The following is an 18,284-nucleotide window of genomic DNA, read 5'->3' as shown; positions in this document are numbered from 1 at the left end:
AATAAAAATAATAATAGTTGTCTCCTCCCCTGCTTACGATTACATATTCAAAACAAAAGTCAGTGGCGCTCAGAGAAACCTCTGCAAAAGTAGCACATCCTGTATACAACGCTAACAAGTTCTTCATAGTTTTGCTGTTCAGAAGTAAAAAAGGCCAGCCTTAAACACAAAATGTAGCCAATTTGGTGCTCTCCAGATGCTGTTCAGCTCTCAACAGGCCCAACCACTTTGTCTACTGGTCAGGGATGTGGGATTAGTTTCTGGGGAGCATCCTATTTAGCTGATAAGAGGCTGGCAATTCCTGGTTGGGGGTGTTATTATTACTATTACTACATAAGTATAAGTGCAATGGTGGAGATTCATCCAACCACAGGCTCCAGAAGAGACACGGTATTGCTGACTATTCCAAATAAACAGTTTGAAGAACTCCACTTAGTTTAACGCCATGATGCCTTTGGTTACCCACTGCTTGCTTGAGTAACTCAGCACAACTGCAACAAAAGTCAGAAATAATATTTTTGTCGCACCATTGAGTTGTACCAACTTTTGTGATTGAATATTCAGAGATCATTATGAATGGGTCCAGAAAACGTTTCTTGACACTACCACAGATAACTCTTGAGTAAGATAAGAACCTTGCTGGTTCACACCCAAAGCTCACCAAGACCAACATCCTGTTCTCACAGTGGCCAACCATATACCTATGAGAAGAGCACAAGCAAAACATTCAGAGGCATACTGCTTCTGAAGATGACAGAGGCTTCAAATTAATAAAATCAGAGTTGGAAGGGGCCCTGTGGGTCATCTAGTCCAAACCCCTGAAATGCAGGTATGTCAACACACAGTCCCCCATCCTATTTGAAGGGGATGATATTGTTGAGATGCGGGATGGCACCTCCTCAATTTTTCTGGTAGTGACTTACTGCTTTCTGAATCTAGTATGAAACTCAGGCTATGTCTGGAATCAATGCTAAACCATTGTTTAGTGTTACAAGAAAAATCCTGTCCTCTTCCTACTGTACAGCTCCCAGTACGTTTCCGAGCACAATTCAAAGTGCTGGTGTTGACCTTTAAAGCCCTAAACGGCCTCGGCCCAGTATACCTGAAGAAGCGTCTCCACCCCCATCGTTCTGCCCGGACGCTGAGGTCCAGCGCCGAGGGCCTTCTAGTGGCTCCCTCATTGCGAGAAGCAAAGCTACAGGGAACCAGGCAGAGGGCCTTCTCGGTAGTGGCGCCCACCCTGTGGAACACCCTCCCATCAGATGTCAAAGCGATAAACAACTACCTGACATTCAGAAGACATCTTAAGGCAGCCCTGTTCAGGGAAGTTTTTAATGTGTGATATTTTAGTGTATTTTTGGTTTCTATGAAAGCTGCCCAGAGTGGCTGGGGAAACCCAGCCAGATAGGCGGGGTACAAATAAATTATTATTATTATTACTATTACTATTACTGGGCTTGTGCACTCTTGTTCTTCCAGCACCTGAGATCAGAAGCTTCCACTTCCACTTTAGATTAGCTAAACAGCCTCTACCCAGTATACCTGAAGGAGCATCTCCACCCCCATCGTTCTGCTCGGACATTGAGGTCCAGTTCTGAAGGCCTTCTGGTGGTTCCCTCACTGCGAGATGTGAGGTTACAGGGAACCAGGCAGAGGGCCTTCTTGGTGGTGGCACTCACCCTGTGGAATGCCCTCCCATCAAATTTCAAGGAAATAAACAACTACCTGACTTTTAGAAGACATCTCAAGGCATCCCTATTTAGTGTAGTTTTTAATATTTAATGTTTTATTCTGTTTTTAATCTGTTGGGAGCTGCCCAGAGTGGCTGGTGAAACCCAGCTGGATGGGCAGGGTATAAATAATAAATTATTATTATTATTATTATTATTATTATTATTATTATTATTATTATTATTATTATTATTATTTTATTATAGCTTCTGTTTAGCATATCCTCTGAACCCTACATAGTGGTCAGTCAGCTGAAATGTTCAACTTCCAAGGTGTTTGGGAGCCGAGGTACAACTGTAATAGCAAGGATCTTTTAGATCGGGGATGGGGAATGTGTGGTCCTCCAGATGTTGCTGGACCACAGCTTACAACATCCTTAACCACTGGCAATGATGGAGTTTGAGTTGAACTATATCTGGACTAAAGTGTCACAGGTTCCAAATGCTTGTCCTAGGTCATCTTTCTATCAGATTTTTAGACTACAATTCCTGTCGGTTTTCAAACTTGTTGTGAAAAACATCTGAAGGGCATCAGATTGTGGAAAGCTGTTCTATATGTTGAACAGCTGGTATGCTTTTTATTAAAGCTTAGTATTTTGATTACAGTTTTTTTTTGTTTTTTTAAATGTAAAGGTAAAGGACCCCTGGACGGTTAAGTCCAATCAAAGGCAACTATGGGGTATGACGTTCATCTCGCTTCAGGCCGAGGGAGCCAGCGTTTGTCTGCAGACAGTTTTCCAGGTCATGTGGACTAAACCTCTTCTGGCACAATGGGACACTGTGATGAGTACCAGAGCGCACGGAAACACCATTTAATTAATTAATCAAACAAACAGCATTTGATTACAACATCATAGTGTGGTCATGGTTTTATTTATCTGCATTATAAGGCTTTTTCAGCAATTAGCTGAGTAGCAGTTTTCCTAGTCTTATCAGTTCCATTTGAATAAGGGTTTCAGTCCTAGTCTACTACCTGTAGTTTAGACTAGACTACCCTCAAAAACAATTTTATTAACAACTTCTTTTGATCAGCCAGGGGAGCACTTTCTGGTTTGTAATCATTCAAATATTAATTGCTCATATGACAACGCCCCATTTTATTCTAACTAAGGCTAAATTTTGTAAACTAAGGCTGTTTGTTTTCTTTATATAGTATCCATCCATCAAGTGTTTAGAGAGGAAAACAGGAGCCACCCATTTAGACTTACACATCAGCTGAGCACATTCAGAGCTGTGTACTGCTGAAACAACATAATCAGCGGCCATAGGACACAGCAGCTGGCTGCATCTCTCCCCAACAAAAGTTATTATTGCCTCTAGAAGAAAACAACAAATCCTGGCATGAGTAACCAGTTAAGTATGAAGATAGCTCCCATAATCTTTCCCCAACATGGAGGCAATTGATTTTGACTATTCTCCCCTGTGTCAAAGCTGCTTTTGATGCCCCTTGCCAAAACTCTACAGCAAATTTAATGAGGGGCTTAGGAAGGGAGAGGGAGAATCACCAAAAATTGCTTCTCTGTTGGATACAACCCTCTGACTCTTCCTTTCTGTATGGTGAACACTGTGCTTCATGGTTCAAAGTCAAACATTTTAAAAACACTGGTCAAATCTGAAACAAAACCTTCAAACATACATGCCATTCTTAGATATGTGCTTTAACAACCCAGCCTCTCAAAGACTCATGAAAATATTGCCTTTAAAACCAAGGTAAGTTCAGCAACTGAATTCCACCGCAAGAGCCAAACATTTTAACCTACCGGTAAATGTTACAGGTTTATTCTACACCGCAGAAAATATCCTACCTTTTAGGAGATAAGCAATTGCCACAACAACCTTAAATATTAAGTGTAAGCAGCTTTAAGGAAGCAACATAGGGGGCACAGCTGTTCCTTATTACTGAAGTTTTTTATTAGTTGTAAATTTTGAGGACATTTTCGTGGTGCCTTGTTAGTTTATCTACATTGTGTTGGATGTTGTTTCTCCTTTATGTGAAATTGTACAATTAAAAATGTAAATAAAGAAAATAAATTAAAAACTCCTCCCAGAGTGGGGAACAGGAACTGATAAGGGGGGAAATCAACATTCATTAACAGATAGGTAGCTGTGTTGGTCTGCCATAGTCAAAACAAAAAAAATGGTATCTGAAGAAGTGTGCATGCACACGAAAGCTCATACCAAGAACTAACTTAGTTGTTTTAACATTCATTAAGTTCAACAAGACTTATTTGTATAGTAACAGGAAACAATGGGGCAAGGTGGAAGCTTCTAATAAAAGCTGTAAGGGACCTTTACTGATTGAGAGTTTATTCCAAGGACATAGAAAGAACGAGGCCATGGGGATGAACATAGTTGGAGGATATATCATCATATTAAATGCTTTGTTCAACCACTGCTTTCATTCTGCTTCCAGCTGCTTGTGGAAAGCCAACACATCAGTAGCTTTACAGCATCCTAGTGTGGAAACAGCCTCACTTGTTTTGCCTTGCAAATGCAGAAGAACTTGGAAAGTCCTGCAGAGAAAAGAGTTTTGTAATGCTCCTGGTTCTGGGTGAGCTTCTGAGACCCTTCTTGGGGGGGGTGGGAGGAACCTTTGGCCTACAACTCCCACAATCCCTTACCATTAGCCATGCTTGCTGGAGCTGATAGGAGTTGCAGATCAACAACATCTGGAGGGTTAAAGGTTCCCTCACTTGCCTTGTGGGATGGCTGTCCCAGAAAGGTCCTTTGGGGCAGAGACTAAAGCAACCCTGGTAATAATAATAATAATAATAATAATAATAATAATAATAATAATAATAAATAATTTATTTATTTATACCCCGCCCATCTGGCTGGGTTTCCCCAGCCACTCTAGGCGGCTTCCAACAAAAACATTAAAATGATCCATAAAATATAGCTAAAAACAGGTGTTTAAAAAAGATTCTTAAAAAACAGACTAAAAACACATGTTAGTGTCCACATGTCTGCACAAAAATGTTTTAAGCCGTCACCAGAAAAAGTGCAGTGAAGACACCTCTGCAGACTGAAGTGGTCAAGTGGGCATTAAGGAGGTATGGTGACCCCTTACTTCAAGGGGCAGCAGTAGCATTCATGGCATTTGTCATTTGGAAAAAGTCAACAAACTAGGTGTTTGTTGTGTATTGAGTCAAAGGATTTTATATCTGTATTATTATTGTCTGTATTGCATTAGGGTAAAGTAACTGCCTTTTGGTTCCAGAGGGTACAGCTACTATTGGTTCATTTAAGCTGCTGTATTTGGATCCTCTGTCTTATTGGTTGCCTCCAAAAGGCAGGACTGTGATTGCCTGATATTGTTCCCTCCAAAATGTATCCTTTCTAGCTTGTTCCCTGTCCCTATAAACATAGCTCTCCCCTCCTCAAGTCTCAGTCTTGTTTGCTTTAATAAAGAAGTGTTACTAGAGAACTGCCTCCAGCATATTATGTCAAGAGAGCTGAAATCACAAACCCCACGTCACAACAGTGTTATTCTGCCTAAAGTAGAACAGCAAGGGAAAACCTAGCACAGAAGCTATTACTCTCCTCAACACATTCACACACATTCCACAAATTACACAGGAATTGGCTATATCGTTTCAGTTCACCACTACTTGTGGTCATAGGAAATGCTGAAGAGCATTCACTCATGAACCATATTCCACACAACTGTATGAAGCTCGCCGTGTGGGTAAACCATGTACCGTACCTCATCTCAAACTCCTTGGAGGAAAAAAAGTGGTATATTAACGTAATAAATAAATTAAATAAAAATAATAGCAGCCAAAGAATTGCATTTTTTTTGCCCAGATGACAGGTTTATTCCAATCTGAATATACAACATAACTATACCTAAATCCCATGAAAATATTATAGTCCCATGCTACCTTAGGAAGATGGCACATGACAAATGTCTAGTGGGTGTTCTTTGACTGCTAGCCAGCAATTGTGCTGGCATTTACTTGGTAGAGCATGAGACACTTAATCTCAGGGTTGTGAGTTTAATTACCACATTGGGTAAAAGATTCTTGTGCAGCAGGGGTTTGGACTAGATGCCCTTTGTGGTCCTTTCCAGTTCTAGAATTGCAGGGAGTGGGTTTTGGTTTTTTTGTTTTGTTTTAATTATATATTTTGATATTGTATTTTTATGCTGTGAACCGCCCTGAGATCTATGGATACAAATGAAATAATTCATGATATGATTATATGATTTTCACAGTTGAGAAATCCTCCAAGCCCATTACGAGCTGAGCGCAAACCTTCACCAGAATTCAGACTCAGCTCGTAATTGGCTTGGCTCAGTTTCAGCCCTCCAGAATGCAGTTGTCACCCCTTCCCCTTTTCACCCAATCTTAGGTAAAGGTAAAGGGACCCCTGACCATTAGGTCCAGTCGTGGCCAACTCTGGGGTAGCGGCACTCATCTCGCTTTATTGGCCGAGGGAGCCGGCGTACAGCTTCCGGGTATGTGGCCAGCATGACTAAACCACTTCTGGTGAACCAGAGCAGCGCACGGAAATGCCGTTTACCTTCCCGCCGGAGTAGTACCTATTTATCTACTTGCACTTTGACATGCTTTCGAACTGCTAGGTTGGCAGGAGCAGGGACCGAGCAATGGGAACTCACCCCGTTGCGGGGATTCGAACCGCCGACCTTCTGATTGGCAAGTCCTAGGCTCTGTGGTTTAACCCACAGCGCCACACGCGTCCTTCACCCAATCTTACCAAGGGATTATAAGGAAGATTTTCCCTGCAAGCGCTGCCACAAGTATCTGCAGAGAACTATAGGGGATGAAGTTGCTCCGGCTCCTGACCCCTTAACTGGGTTGGCAGGATCTACAGGAAGTACAATTCCCAAGGAGTCTGATCCCCAAGGTGCTGCCTTGCATTTCACAGGAGATGCACAGAGGTGTAGAAGCCTCCAGACTCTGTTGTGCTAATGGTAACATGTTCAGGAGATGCACGGAGTTTGAGTTTGGAAGAGAACCTCAGCTTAATTCAGGCCAAAATTAAAAGGAACACAAATTCACTTTTTCAGAGCGCACTTTGAGCCCTGGAAGCTCACTTGACTTGTTTTGATAAACAACAAAACAATATATTAAAACTGGCTGTGCAAAAATGACTTATGTGAGGGACACTAGAGGGCAGCATTCACATTGCCAAAAAAGCCCTCTCTGGCTGTCTATACACTGGATTAGCAGATATTTCCTCTCCTCAGAAAAACCTGAGAACCATACCTGGGGGAGAGAAGAGCTCTGACATTCTGTAACACAGTACTCCAAATGCAGTCGCATCATGGATTAATATGACAGCATTATGCTACCAGCAGTTTTTATTCCCAATTCCTTTCCTAATGGCTCCTACCATGAAATTTGCCTTTTTAAGAGATGCCGCACTGGGTTGGTATTTTCATTGAGCTTCCCACTATGACTCTGATTCCCACCTAATATTGGAGGCAGAACACAGCCATCATGACTAGTAGCTATTGACAGCCGTACCCTCCATGAATTTGCCTAATCCTAATATTTTTTTGGGGACGCGGGTGGCGCTGTGGGTTAAACCACAGAGCCTAGGACTTGCCAATCAGAAGATTGGCGGTTCAAATCCCCGCAACTGGGTGAGGTGCTCGGTCCCTGCTCCTGCCAACCTAGCAGTTCAAAAGCACATCAAAAGTGCAAGTAGATAAATAGGTACCGCTCCAGCAGGAAGGTAAACGGCGTTTCCGTGCACTGCTCTGGTTCGCCAGAAGCGGCTTAGTCATGCTGGCCATGTGACCCAGAAGCCGTACACCGGCTCCCTCGGCCAGCAAAGCGAGATGAGCGCTGCAACCCAAGAGTCGGGCACGACTGGACCTAATGGTCTGGGATCCCTTTACCTTTAATATTTTAGAGCCATCCAAGCTGGTAGCTGTTGCAATGCCTTGTGGGAAGGTATTCCATAGTTTCATTATGCATTGTGTGAAGAAATGCTCCCTTTTGTCTGACTTGAATCTTCCAGTGTTGACCTCCATTGTATGTCTATGAATCCTAACGCTATGAGAGAGGAAGCAAAACACATTCCTTAATCCATCCATATTTTTATCATGTCCCCTTTTAGTCGCCTTATTCTCTAAACTAAAATGCTTTTTGTCATGTTGGTTGCCCTTCTCTCAATCTTCTCTAACTCCACGTTATCCTTATTGTAGTGTGGTGCTGGAATTGTAAACAGTACCACACTTTTGTATAATGGCATGATGATGCTTATAATTTTATTTCCAGTGTTATTGGGTGAACATTTTGTTGGTTTGCAAGCCCCCTCCATAGAGGCTGGCCCCTCTCACTGTCCTCTGAGCTTGCATACCGGTAACCTCCTCTGGCTGATATCCAGACAGACCAGGGAGATTTTGATAGGTGACATTTTCCTAAGCGTGGGTAAAATGCACAACCCTCCCTCCTGCTTCCGCAGGGGAAAGAAAATAAGTCAGAAATCTATTTACATGATGTTTATTTCTGACATTACTAGAGAAAAACACGTCCTTTCAGTTCAGTTCTTCTAGCAGGTCAGACAAACTTCCTGAACATGCGCAGTCAGAAGGTTTCAAGTTACACTCTTCACAAAGACTTATCCAGCCTGTGAACGTCCTGGGAAATTCTTCTTTCCCACAGATAAGCGCATCATGTGGTGTCAACAAACTGGCTGTCTGCAGCGGTGATGTTTCCATATACTGACACATTTTAGGGGTGGTAGGTTTTACTCAACTAAGTTTTACTCAGAGTAGAGCTATTTAAGTTAATGAACCTAACTCTGCCATGCTCATTAATTTCACCAGGCCTACTCTGAGGGGGGGAAATAATTGAAAAACCACTATACATATTTTGCATTATATACTGCTTTAAACGTTCTCATTTTAATTGTTTGTTTCTTCAGTATTTTATTTTGTAAATCTCACTGAATTTTTTTTTTTAAGGTACAGAGCAACTAACTTGCAATAAAGAATAATTATTATAATAATAATATTCTATCTCTTTGAAGGCTGTTGTTTTTATATTTGCCACTAGATGGTTGTGTTTGGCTTTGTGTTCCGCCCTAAACAATGTACGGAGCGTGGTTTTGTAAGTAACCTATTTGGTCTCGCAGAATCTTCTACTTTGGTTATCCTTTAATAGAATATCTCCCTCTAACAGCATAACCAAGTGCCAATGGGAATGGAATCAGAATATGCCCACTGAGAAAGCAAAGGGAAGTAATAGCAAGAGTCGTTAGCCTCTTCACACACTTCCATTGCTACTGCTGCGCTTGCAGAGGGGAACTCACCTCAAGCCGAGCTGCCGCTTCAGAAAAAAAGACCTCAGTGAGATTATATATATAACCATTTCGCCTCCTCCCTTGCTTGTTTTTGCTTTCTCAACCAGCCAAAAATGCCTCACGGAGATCAGGGGAGTGACTGGAGGGAAAAAGAGCAGTTCCGCAAACTATTCATTGGTGGCTTAAGCTTCAAAACAACACAAAAAAGTTTGAGAAACTGCTATGAGCATGGGGAAAGTAAACAGATTGTGTGGTTATGAGTAGTGAGGTGAGGTGACAATATTCTCTGCTAGAAAATTATCCTGGAGAATATCCACAAACTGTAAATTCTAATGTAAGAACCAGTTTTACAACCCACATTAAAAAAATCTAGTAAATAATGAGTCAAGATGTTATATTGCCAGTGTAGGTAATGAATAATGATTTTTTTTGATCCAGTTACATCACTGGGCATTGTGTCATTCACCAATGGCAGTTCTGAAATGTGAGCTACAGAAAACTTTATTTTTTAGTTTTAAAAATGCTATTCATTTAATTTGATGAACATTTGAATTCATTTGTATTTCAACTATATGTAACAGCCTTTTTTCTATTTTGGTGTGACCTTATTCTTAGCAAATCTATACCCGTGGCCATACAGTGTTGTTATTATTATTTTTTACAGAAAGTAGCTTTAATGCTTTATACACTTGAAGTACCTAGGCCTATACAATTCTGTGTAACAGCATGTGAGGTGGCCTTGATATAAACAGTTGACATTTCTATATTTTTATTTAGTGCCAGCAACTAGTTTTTGCAGTGCCATTCAATGGTCCAAGGTGCCATTTACCAGAGATTGACATACTGAAATATATTATCATATAATGATAATATATTTAATGTTAATGGCTTCTTTTTATATATGTATGCATATAGTTTTGTTTATCAAGCTGTGTTTTATTCACCAAAACAGTTATTAAGTGTTAGAGCTATTAGAAGCACAAGAGAGCCTATTACTGAATTTACTTGTATCAAACCTTAACATGCCAATTGTATTTTTTGACTTGTCCTATATCATGTACATGTTCTAATGGGAAAATAAAATATGATTTAACTACTGAGTTTCCTTATACCAAACCTTAACATGACAATTACTGGTGCCATCACCTTACAATGGTATAACTTTAACTATGAAACATGTTTGACTTTTTAATTTCATACTTGCAAGTGACAAGTAGGCTTGTGCTTATATATTTTCACTGTAGTTCCTTTACTAAACAACAAGTTTTCCTATATGTCAACAGTGAACAGACTCATGTAGCGGACCTGATGTATAAATATTTTTATATTCCTTTTACTTTAAAAGCTACATTTCATACATACACAATGTAATTAGAATTCAAAGTTGATGGTAAATATACAGTTAGTGGCAAACTTAGTGATTAACATGAATCATTCACGTTGAATTTTCAATTTCAGGTTTGGTGCAAAAAATGAAAGAATGGGAATTCACTGCATTGCCCCATTGAATAAAAGTATCTCTACAGTTTTTGGTTGCCATCTGAACAAGTTTACCCATGAATAAACATGTATATTAACTAAAATCATTTTCAATGCATTAAAATGAACATTCTCCGATTTTAAATGAAAATTCTCTAATAGTCTCATTAATCAAGAATTCTTGAGAATTTAACATCACTAGTTATGAGAGACCCTGCAAGCAAATGCTCATGAGAATTTGGTTCTGCCACATTCTCTTCCATGGCTGAAGTAATGGCTGCCAGACCTCATTCCATTGAGGGAAGAGTGGTTGAGCCGAAAAGAGCCGTAGCCAGGGAGGAATTTGGAAAACCTGGAGCTCAGGTTACTGTGGAAAAACTGTTTGTTGGTGAAATTAAAGAAGATACTGAGGAACATCACCTTAAAGACTACTTCTCAGAATATGGAAAAATTGACATAATTGAAATAATTACAGACAATCTGGTAAAAAGAGGGGCTTGGGATTTGTAACTTTTGATGACCATGATCCAGTGATAAAATTGCATTGCAGAAATATCATACTATTAATGGTCATAATGCAGAAGAAAAGCTTTATCTTAGGGAAGTTTTTAATGACTGATGTTTTAATGTACTTTTAATTTTTTGTGGGGAAGCTGCCCAGAGTGGCTGGGGAAACTCAGCTGGATGGGTGGCATATAAATAAATTGTTATTATTATTATTAGGTTGGAGAAATACCAAAGTTTGCACACATATGTACATTAATAGGAGGAAGAAGCACCTCTTTAATCAAGAAATAACCGGTACATAAAATAAGCAGAGGAGCAAGTAGACACATTTAGCAATGCATTGTATTTTAAATATATGAACTATTTTATTGTATATTGCTTCAGTGACATTTTTGGAGGGGGGGGGGAATCTTGCCCAATAAACTTCAGTAAAATTCATGACAAGCAGCAACTAAATGCGTTTCATCCTAAGGAACAACAAGTGAAAATTCATCACATCTTTTCAAAAATATTTTTCCTAAACAGAAAGACTACAGCTAAAGATAAAATAGTTGTACATATGTTCATTCAAAAAAATACCATTAACATTTGTGGAACATAGTTACTGATAAAAGCAACAGGCGGGTCTTATAGCAACCTTAAAAACCAACACATTATTATAATGTTATTACTATTGCCAGTCAATTTTTTGCAGAATCACCAGAATTTACTGAATCTCTCTTGGGTGGGGGTTTTGATGCCACTTTATTTCTTCTTAGTTTCCTTTTTAAGAAGTTCCTTATCTCAATTTCAAATGCATACAGAATAAATGCCACAAAAATAATGCCTCCAATTAATATAGACGTCATTGAACTGATAAGATAGTTTCCTGGGAATGCCAGTGGAGAATCGTCAATATAAATCTGCAACAGAAAATATTGTAATTCCAACAGTCACTTCCCTTTAAATTGACTATTGTTCATAATGTTGACTACAAGATAGTGAAACTGGTCTAAGTGATAGCGAAAGCTGGCATATGCAAATCCTAGTGGTGGGGAAGAAGAAGAAGAAGAAGAGTTTGGATTTGATATCCTGCTTTATCACTGCCCTAGGGAGTCTCAAAGCGGCTAACAATCTCCTTTCCCTTCCTCCCCCACAACAAACACTCTGTGAGGTGAGTGGGGCTGAGAGACTTCAGAGAAGTGTGACTAGCCCAGGGTCACCCAGCAGCTGCATGTGGAGGAGCGGGGAAGCGAACCCGGTTCACCAGATTACGAGTCCACTGCTCTTAACCACTACACCACGCTGGCTCCCCCACCACGCTGGGGGAATGGAAGCAGTCATCTGAGTTTATAGGGAAACCAATTTGGTAAGTGTTGCATGCAGTTTGTTGCAAGATACTGCATTATATTGTACCTCGTAAAATAAAATACCCAGAAAATTATGGGCTAAGAATGAGCGCTCACACCTTCCTTGTGGGAGCCTTTTGCGGGACCACGTGCAGCACCCCGGCCCCTTGGGACCCACCAGCTGGCTGGGCTGGCCTGACTCCCTGTGATAGCCATTGGAGGTTCCCACCAAAGCTCAGTTAGCTAATCAGCCCTGCAGGGAGGCGGGGCCAACTGCTTAAATAGGAGGCGGAGGCGGCAGCAACCATGCTGGAACTCTCCCTGAAATATTGGAGAGGTGCTGCCAGCCAGAGGAGACTAGCCTTCCCAGACATTTGGGACTTCCATCCCTATTAGCCCTTTGCAGTCCAAAATCACCTGGACGGCATTAAATTGGAAAGGCTGGAGCAGAAAGTTAACCTGGCCCAGGTTATCCAAGTGACTCTATCAGCTCTTGTTTGAGATGGCAGCCTTTCCATGGTCATATGTTTGGCACGGGCAGGCCTGCCAAGAGGGCAGGGGGCATATTGCTGTGCCAGAGCCAGCACATGGCCTAAACTCTGAATGTTAATTAAAAAAAAACCACACACAAGTTTCTAGAGCTTGTACAACAGAAGTGACAAAGCAAAATCTTCAGGCACCATTCAAAGCCTTTGTGAGCTAAGAGGCTACTCCTGCCTTGCAGTGTTTTTAATTAATGACTGAAGTCACAGTTGTGCTATTTAAATATCTGCTGGGCTTCTCTCACTAAAGAGTACTTGCCTCAGTTCTGGGCCTTGGCATCCAGAAAATCATTCATATATACAGGGTGAGTCCTTTAAAAGAGGCCCTGTGGATACAGAGTACACATGTTCCACGGGGCATCTTTTAAAAAACACACCCTGTATGAAGCTATATATATATATGTAAAAGCTCCAGTCTGCTTTAGCTTCCACTTCTGTGTGTTTCCCTAAAGTGTCCTTCTCCAGTCCAGTCCCCCTTGCACCCGCTAATTCTTGCTGTTCTCTGGGAATGTGCTGAAGTAAGGGCTAAATATGTGGGAACATTTTGTACAATCTCGTATCCTATTTTATGTTTGTTAATTCATTCTATAGTATGGTGTAATTTGTGTGTTGTTGTTTTTAAAAAAGAGATAATGACAATACCTGAAATTCGTCAAATAAGTTACAAAAGGAGACTCCAGGAATAGTTGATACCCTAAAATGGAAAAGCTCAGATCCCTGTTGGAAAGGGGGGAAAGTTGTTACTAATATGCAGTAACATTTGTTTTCATTTTTTAATTAAAATTGTAATCCTTGGCTATTAATTCAGTTGAAACATTTCACATAAATAATGTGCAGTACCATGTCAGTATAACTACAGCTTTAAAATCAGTGTTGCTAGCAGTTGTGTTATATCCTTGGAACAGTGAATTTCTGATATTTTGATTTAATATGCAAATTACTTAATGTCAAATGTATATTGCAGGTGGCCCAACATGTGGTCCAAGGGCCACATGTGGCCCTCAAGGCTTTCCCCCCACCCCTCAGCAACATCTGATGCCCCCTCCCCAGCCCTCATGCTGCCTTCTCTAATTTGGGTAAGTGCTGAGAAGGAGCTGTGAGGGCTGACAGGATCCTAGAGCCCTCCTGTCTCCTTCCCAAAGACTACTTAGTGATTTCCCAGCTTTGGGAAGGAGGTAAGAGGGCTCTAGGACCCTTCCAGAGCCCTCCCATCTCCTTCCCAAAGCCCGATGCCTTTATTACCCAGCTTTGGGAAGGCAGCACAAGGGTTGGGGGGGCGTGCATCAATTCTGGCCTCGTTCCACCACCCCATCCCACCTGCCCGCATGAAAAGGCTTTGTGTGACCCGCAGGTTCCGTGTCAAAGTACTCCATACCCTCCAACATTCCTCTGATAAAAATCAGGACGTGTGTCTTTTGGTGCCATGCTGACTCATGTGAGAGTGTAGCATCACTGCAAGCACTGGCGCATCCTCCTCCCCAGGGTCAGCAGTGGCGCTGGAGGAGGTAAATGGGACATTCTAGGATCAAATCAGAAGCTGGGATGGTTTCTTCAAATTCCGGGATGATACAGGAATATTGGGGCACTTTGAAAGGGTATGAGTACTCTTGTGACCCACTTTGTTTGAAAAGTTGGACCACCCGGGTACAAAGATTTTAAGGTAAGAAGAGTTTGGGTTTAAGGTTTGGTATTTTCGTTCAAAGTACAGTGGTACCTCTGGTTACGAACTTAATTCATTCCAGAGGTCTGTTCTTAACCTGAAACCGTTCTCAACCTGAGGTACCACTTTAGCTAATGGGGCCTCCCGCTGCCGCCATGCCACCAGCTCGCGATTTCTGTTCTCATCCTGAGGTAAAGTTCTTAACCCGAGGCACTCCTTCCTGGTTAGTGGAGTCTGTAACTGGAAGTGTTTGTAACCCAAGGTGTTTGTAACCCGAGGTAGCACTGTACGTATTTTCTCTGGCACTTACAGTTATTGTTATAGATAGGCCATCTGGATTATATAGTTCAGTTTTGAGTCTGTGCTCCAAATATTTTTTCATTTTTAACATACTTGATGTTTGATTGGTACCTGAAAAAACAGTTAAAACAGTCACAGAGTGGTAGGTTTCAGTTTCTTCCTTCTTTTTCACATTTCAGTAGGGCCTGAATACAGATGAATAGCCAGATCTATTTCTCATGAAATGTAAAAGTAAGAAAGGTATCAGAGGCACACCATGATGTATTAGAACTGCACAGGGTCTTCTACAGCAGTTTTCCAGAGGTTAACAAACAGCAGTGCTTTTTTTCTAAAAAAAGTTTAGGGGTACTCTCATTTTTCTACTCATATTGAAATACTGCCCCTCAATGAGGCCAAACTTAGATTCACAAAATGTTTAGGGTTATGTGTACGCCTGCATCCCCCAGAAAAAAAGCACTAACAGTGATTAATTAACATGAGTGGGTGAAAAAGGAGGGGTGTGGGCAAACATTAATATGAAATGTAGGTTAACCTGAACTCCTCTTTGTTATAGCCGAAGTGCTACCATAAATATTAGTCATGGTAAAAGCTAGCAGGAGAACTAGAGGAGGAAGAACAGCTAGGGGGAGGGGTATACCCATGGTAAACCAATGGGTTGTGTTATGCTTGTTTCAGGCCTTAAGGGTCTGTGGGTGTAATAGGTTTTGCATGCAGAAAGAATTGGACTAGATTCAAATCTTTCCACATCGTCTTTGTTGTTTCCTGCTCTCTTTCACTGTGCAGCGAAAGTGCTTGTCACAAGACAATGTTTACATTCCACAGTCAGTTACTGTTGGGTTTTCCCACGGGAAAGGAGACTGGATGTGACGTACACTGGTTTCCTGTTTTTTTTACTGTTCTTTGCAGTTCAGTGAGAGTTGTTCTCTCCGTGCTTTAGAGGAGAGAGGATGCTTTCTCTGCTCCGGCAGAGGCAAGATGTTTTTCTGTAATCTACCAGCTTTGAAATGTAAATAAAGCAATATAGAGTATGTGGCACGTACTCCTCATCCTTCCGCTGTGAACGGGACGCTACAATATCAACATACATGGTTATGTGGCCCAGAAAAATGCAGTCATCTTGAGAACGGACTCCAGAAACTGAATCGGGCTCCTGGCAAAGGAACGAAGGAGCAAAGGATCGGAATGCAGAGGGACGGATCGAACGGTATCGGCTCTGCGCGTCAAGATGATTGATGAGGTATGTGCTACTGCTCCGGGCAGCCTGCCAGCTTCTAATTAATGGCTTTATAGCTGGACTTTGAACTTTTAAGGCCGTTTTGCTGGGAACAGGCAAAGGCTCAAAGGAACAAGTTCCTATGCTGGGGAAATCGAAAGTAACTTTAAAAAGTGCTTTTGGAATAAAGCAGCTGCAGCAGTGACGCAGCAGGATTTAAGGCAGCAGAGAGAAAGCACTTTTGAACTTGCCTTTGGAATGAGGTTTGAAGCAGCTGCAATTAAGCAGAGTGGCACAGGCTCACAGGCAGAGGCTGTTTTGGACTTGCTTTTGGAATGAAGCAGCTGTACACAGACACAGCTAGTATAAAGCAGCCTGATTTAAAGCAGCAGAGATGATGCAGAAGGCTAATGCCAAAGTCATGATGGCTAGCTGCAGAAGGCTGGATGAGGCAAGTGGGGAATTTGATGCCAATCAGCCAAATGCTCAACTCACTGTAGCCAGTGATACTGCCATGATTCTGAATGAAGCAGATCGCCGGGGTGCTAGCTGCATGGGCAAGGGGGAGACTTCACAGACGTCATCCCATAGTGCAGTGGAACCACCAGATGGCGCCAAAGCTTTGAAGGCAGTGAAATGCTACTCGTGTGGACGTCTAGGCCACATGAAGAGGGAATGCAGATATCCCAGGGCCAAGACAGAGCAGCGCAGCGAAAGCTCATCGCGTGGAAAAGGCCGAGGCAAAGGCAAAGGTCCGGTGTCCAGGACAACGCAGCACAAGGCAATGGTCTCACGCTTCACTCCAAAGGTTGCAGAGGTCCAGAAGACATCTAGATCTTTCTTCGTTGTTGATTCGGCTGCAACGCATCACATGTGCAACGATAAGCGACTGTTCGTGTCTTTTACACCGCAGGAAGGTGCGATTCACCAGGCGGATGACCATACAATCCCCAGTAAAGGCTACGGAACTGTTGTTCTTCACAGTTTGGACTTATCGATACAGGATGTACTTTATGTGCCAGATGCCAAACATAATCTGCTCAGCGTTGGACAGCTGAATGAGCGGAAAATTGACGTTTCCTTTAAGAACAAAAGGTGCATCATCACAAAGAAAAATGATTATGTATTGCATGCTGAATATGTTGATCGTTTGTATGTTTTGTATTTTGATGATGTTGTGCAGGATGACACTTGTTGCATTGCAGGTACTAACAAAAGTTTGCATGCAGAATGTATTCATGATTTTCATCGAAAATTTGGTCATTTGCATTTTGAGGCAGTATCTAAAATGCCTGCCTTGGTTGAAGGTATGACTATTAAACCCTGCAAGTACCACATGAAGTGCAAGGCATGCGCAGCAAACAAGGTGAAAATGGCTGCGAAAGGTAAGGTGTCTAGTAGGCAAGCTACAGAACCATACCAGGTTGTTCATGCTGATTTGGTTGGACCACTAGCGCCCTCTTTGGGTGGAAACAGGTACTTCATGGTTCTCATTGATGCATTTTCCAGATATATTTATGTATACAATCTCAAGCAGAAATCAGAGGCTTTTCCAAGGTTCAAGGAATTATGTGCTTGGTTGGAAAATGTGCATGGTAAGAAGATAAAAATTCTTTTCACTGATCGCGGGGGAGAATTCACTTCTCAGCAGTTTGAAGCTTTTCTGACTGAGAAAGGAATTCAACACGATTTGTCTAGTCCTCGTTCGCCATGGCAGAATGGACTTTGCGAGAGGGCAAATCAGACATTGCTTCAAGGGTTAAAAACCTTGCTGCATGATGCCAATCTTCCAGAGAGTTATTGGGCCGAATCTCTCTCATGTTTTGTTTACAGTTATAATCGCAGGTTATCTTCAGCGATTGGTTGTACCCCCTATGAGAAGATGTTTGGCAAGAAGCCATACATCAAACACATGAAAATTTTTGGTTTTGACATGTGGGTTCACTCACCACAAAGCTCCAAGTTAGACAAGCGTGGATTGCATGGCATCTTTCTAGGTTATCAGAAAGGGTCTTACAGAATAATGATGACTGACTCTAAGACAATTAAGCTCACAAGAAGTGTTGAGTACAATGCCAAGTGGGGGGAGAATGTGGGAATTTTCCAATGTTATCCTGATGACAGTGATGAGACTGAGGATAGTCAAGAGCAACCGCAACAACCCACACCCACTGATGAAGGTTCTGATTCTGAGTCTGAAACTGAATCGGGTGATTCAGAGGATTTCAAGAGTGCGAAAGCCTCTAT

At 41.7% G+C, this 18,284-nt stretch overlaps 1 protein-coding gene across 14 annotated transcripts in view; it reads right to left on the bottom strand.

Annotated features, from left to right (window-relative positions):
* Positions 1–11,334: 11,334 nt before the first annotated feature.
* The window catches only part of LOC310841298 (cation channel sperm-associated auxiliary subunit beta-like), a 105,436-nt gene continuing 98,486 nt past the window's right edge, over positions 11,335–18,284 (bottom strand). For all 14 annotated transcript variants that reach the window (XM_083731935.1, XM_083731934.1, XM_083731928.1 and 11 more), the window contains 3 exons: positions 14,835–14,935; positions 13,507–13,581; positions 11,335–11,896 (listed from right to left, as the gene is read on the bottom strand). In XM_083731935.1, the coding sequence (XP_083588061.1) occupies positions 11,675–11,896; positions 13,507–13,581; positions 14,835–14,935 (398 nt within the window). In that variant the 3' untranslated portion in view covers positions 11,335–11,674. The remainder of the gene's footprint in view (positions 11,897–13,506; positions 13,582–14,834; positions 14,936–18,284) is intronic.

The sequence above is a fragment of the Podarcis gaigeae genome (assembly GCF_964106915.1).
Source record: "Podarcis gaigeae genome assembly, chromosome: 1".
In the NCBI taxonomy this organism is placed as follows: domain Eukaryota; kingdom Metazoa; phylum Chordata; class Lepidosauria; order Squamata; family Lacertidae; genus Podarcis; species Podarcis gaigeae.
This window is presented reverse-complemented; position numbering and strand designations above follow the sequence as displayed.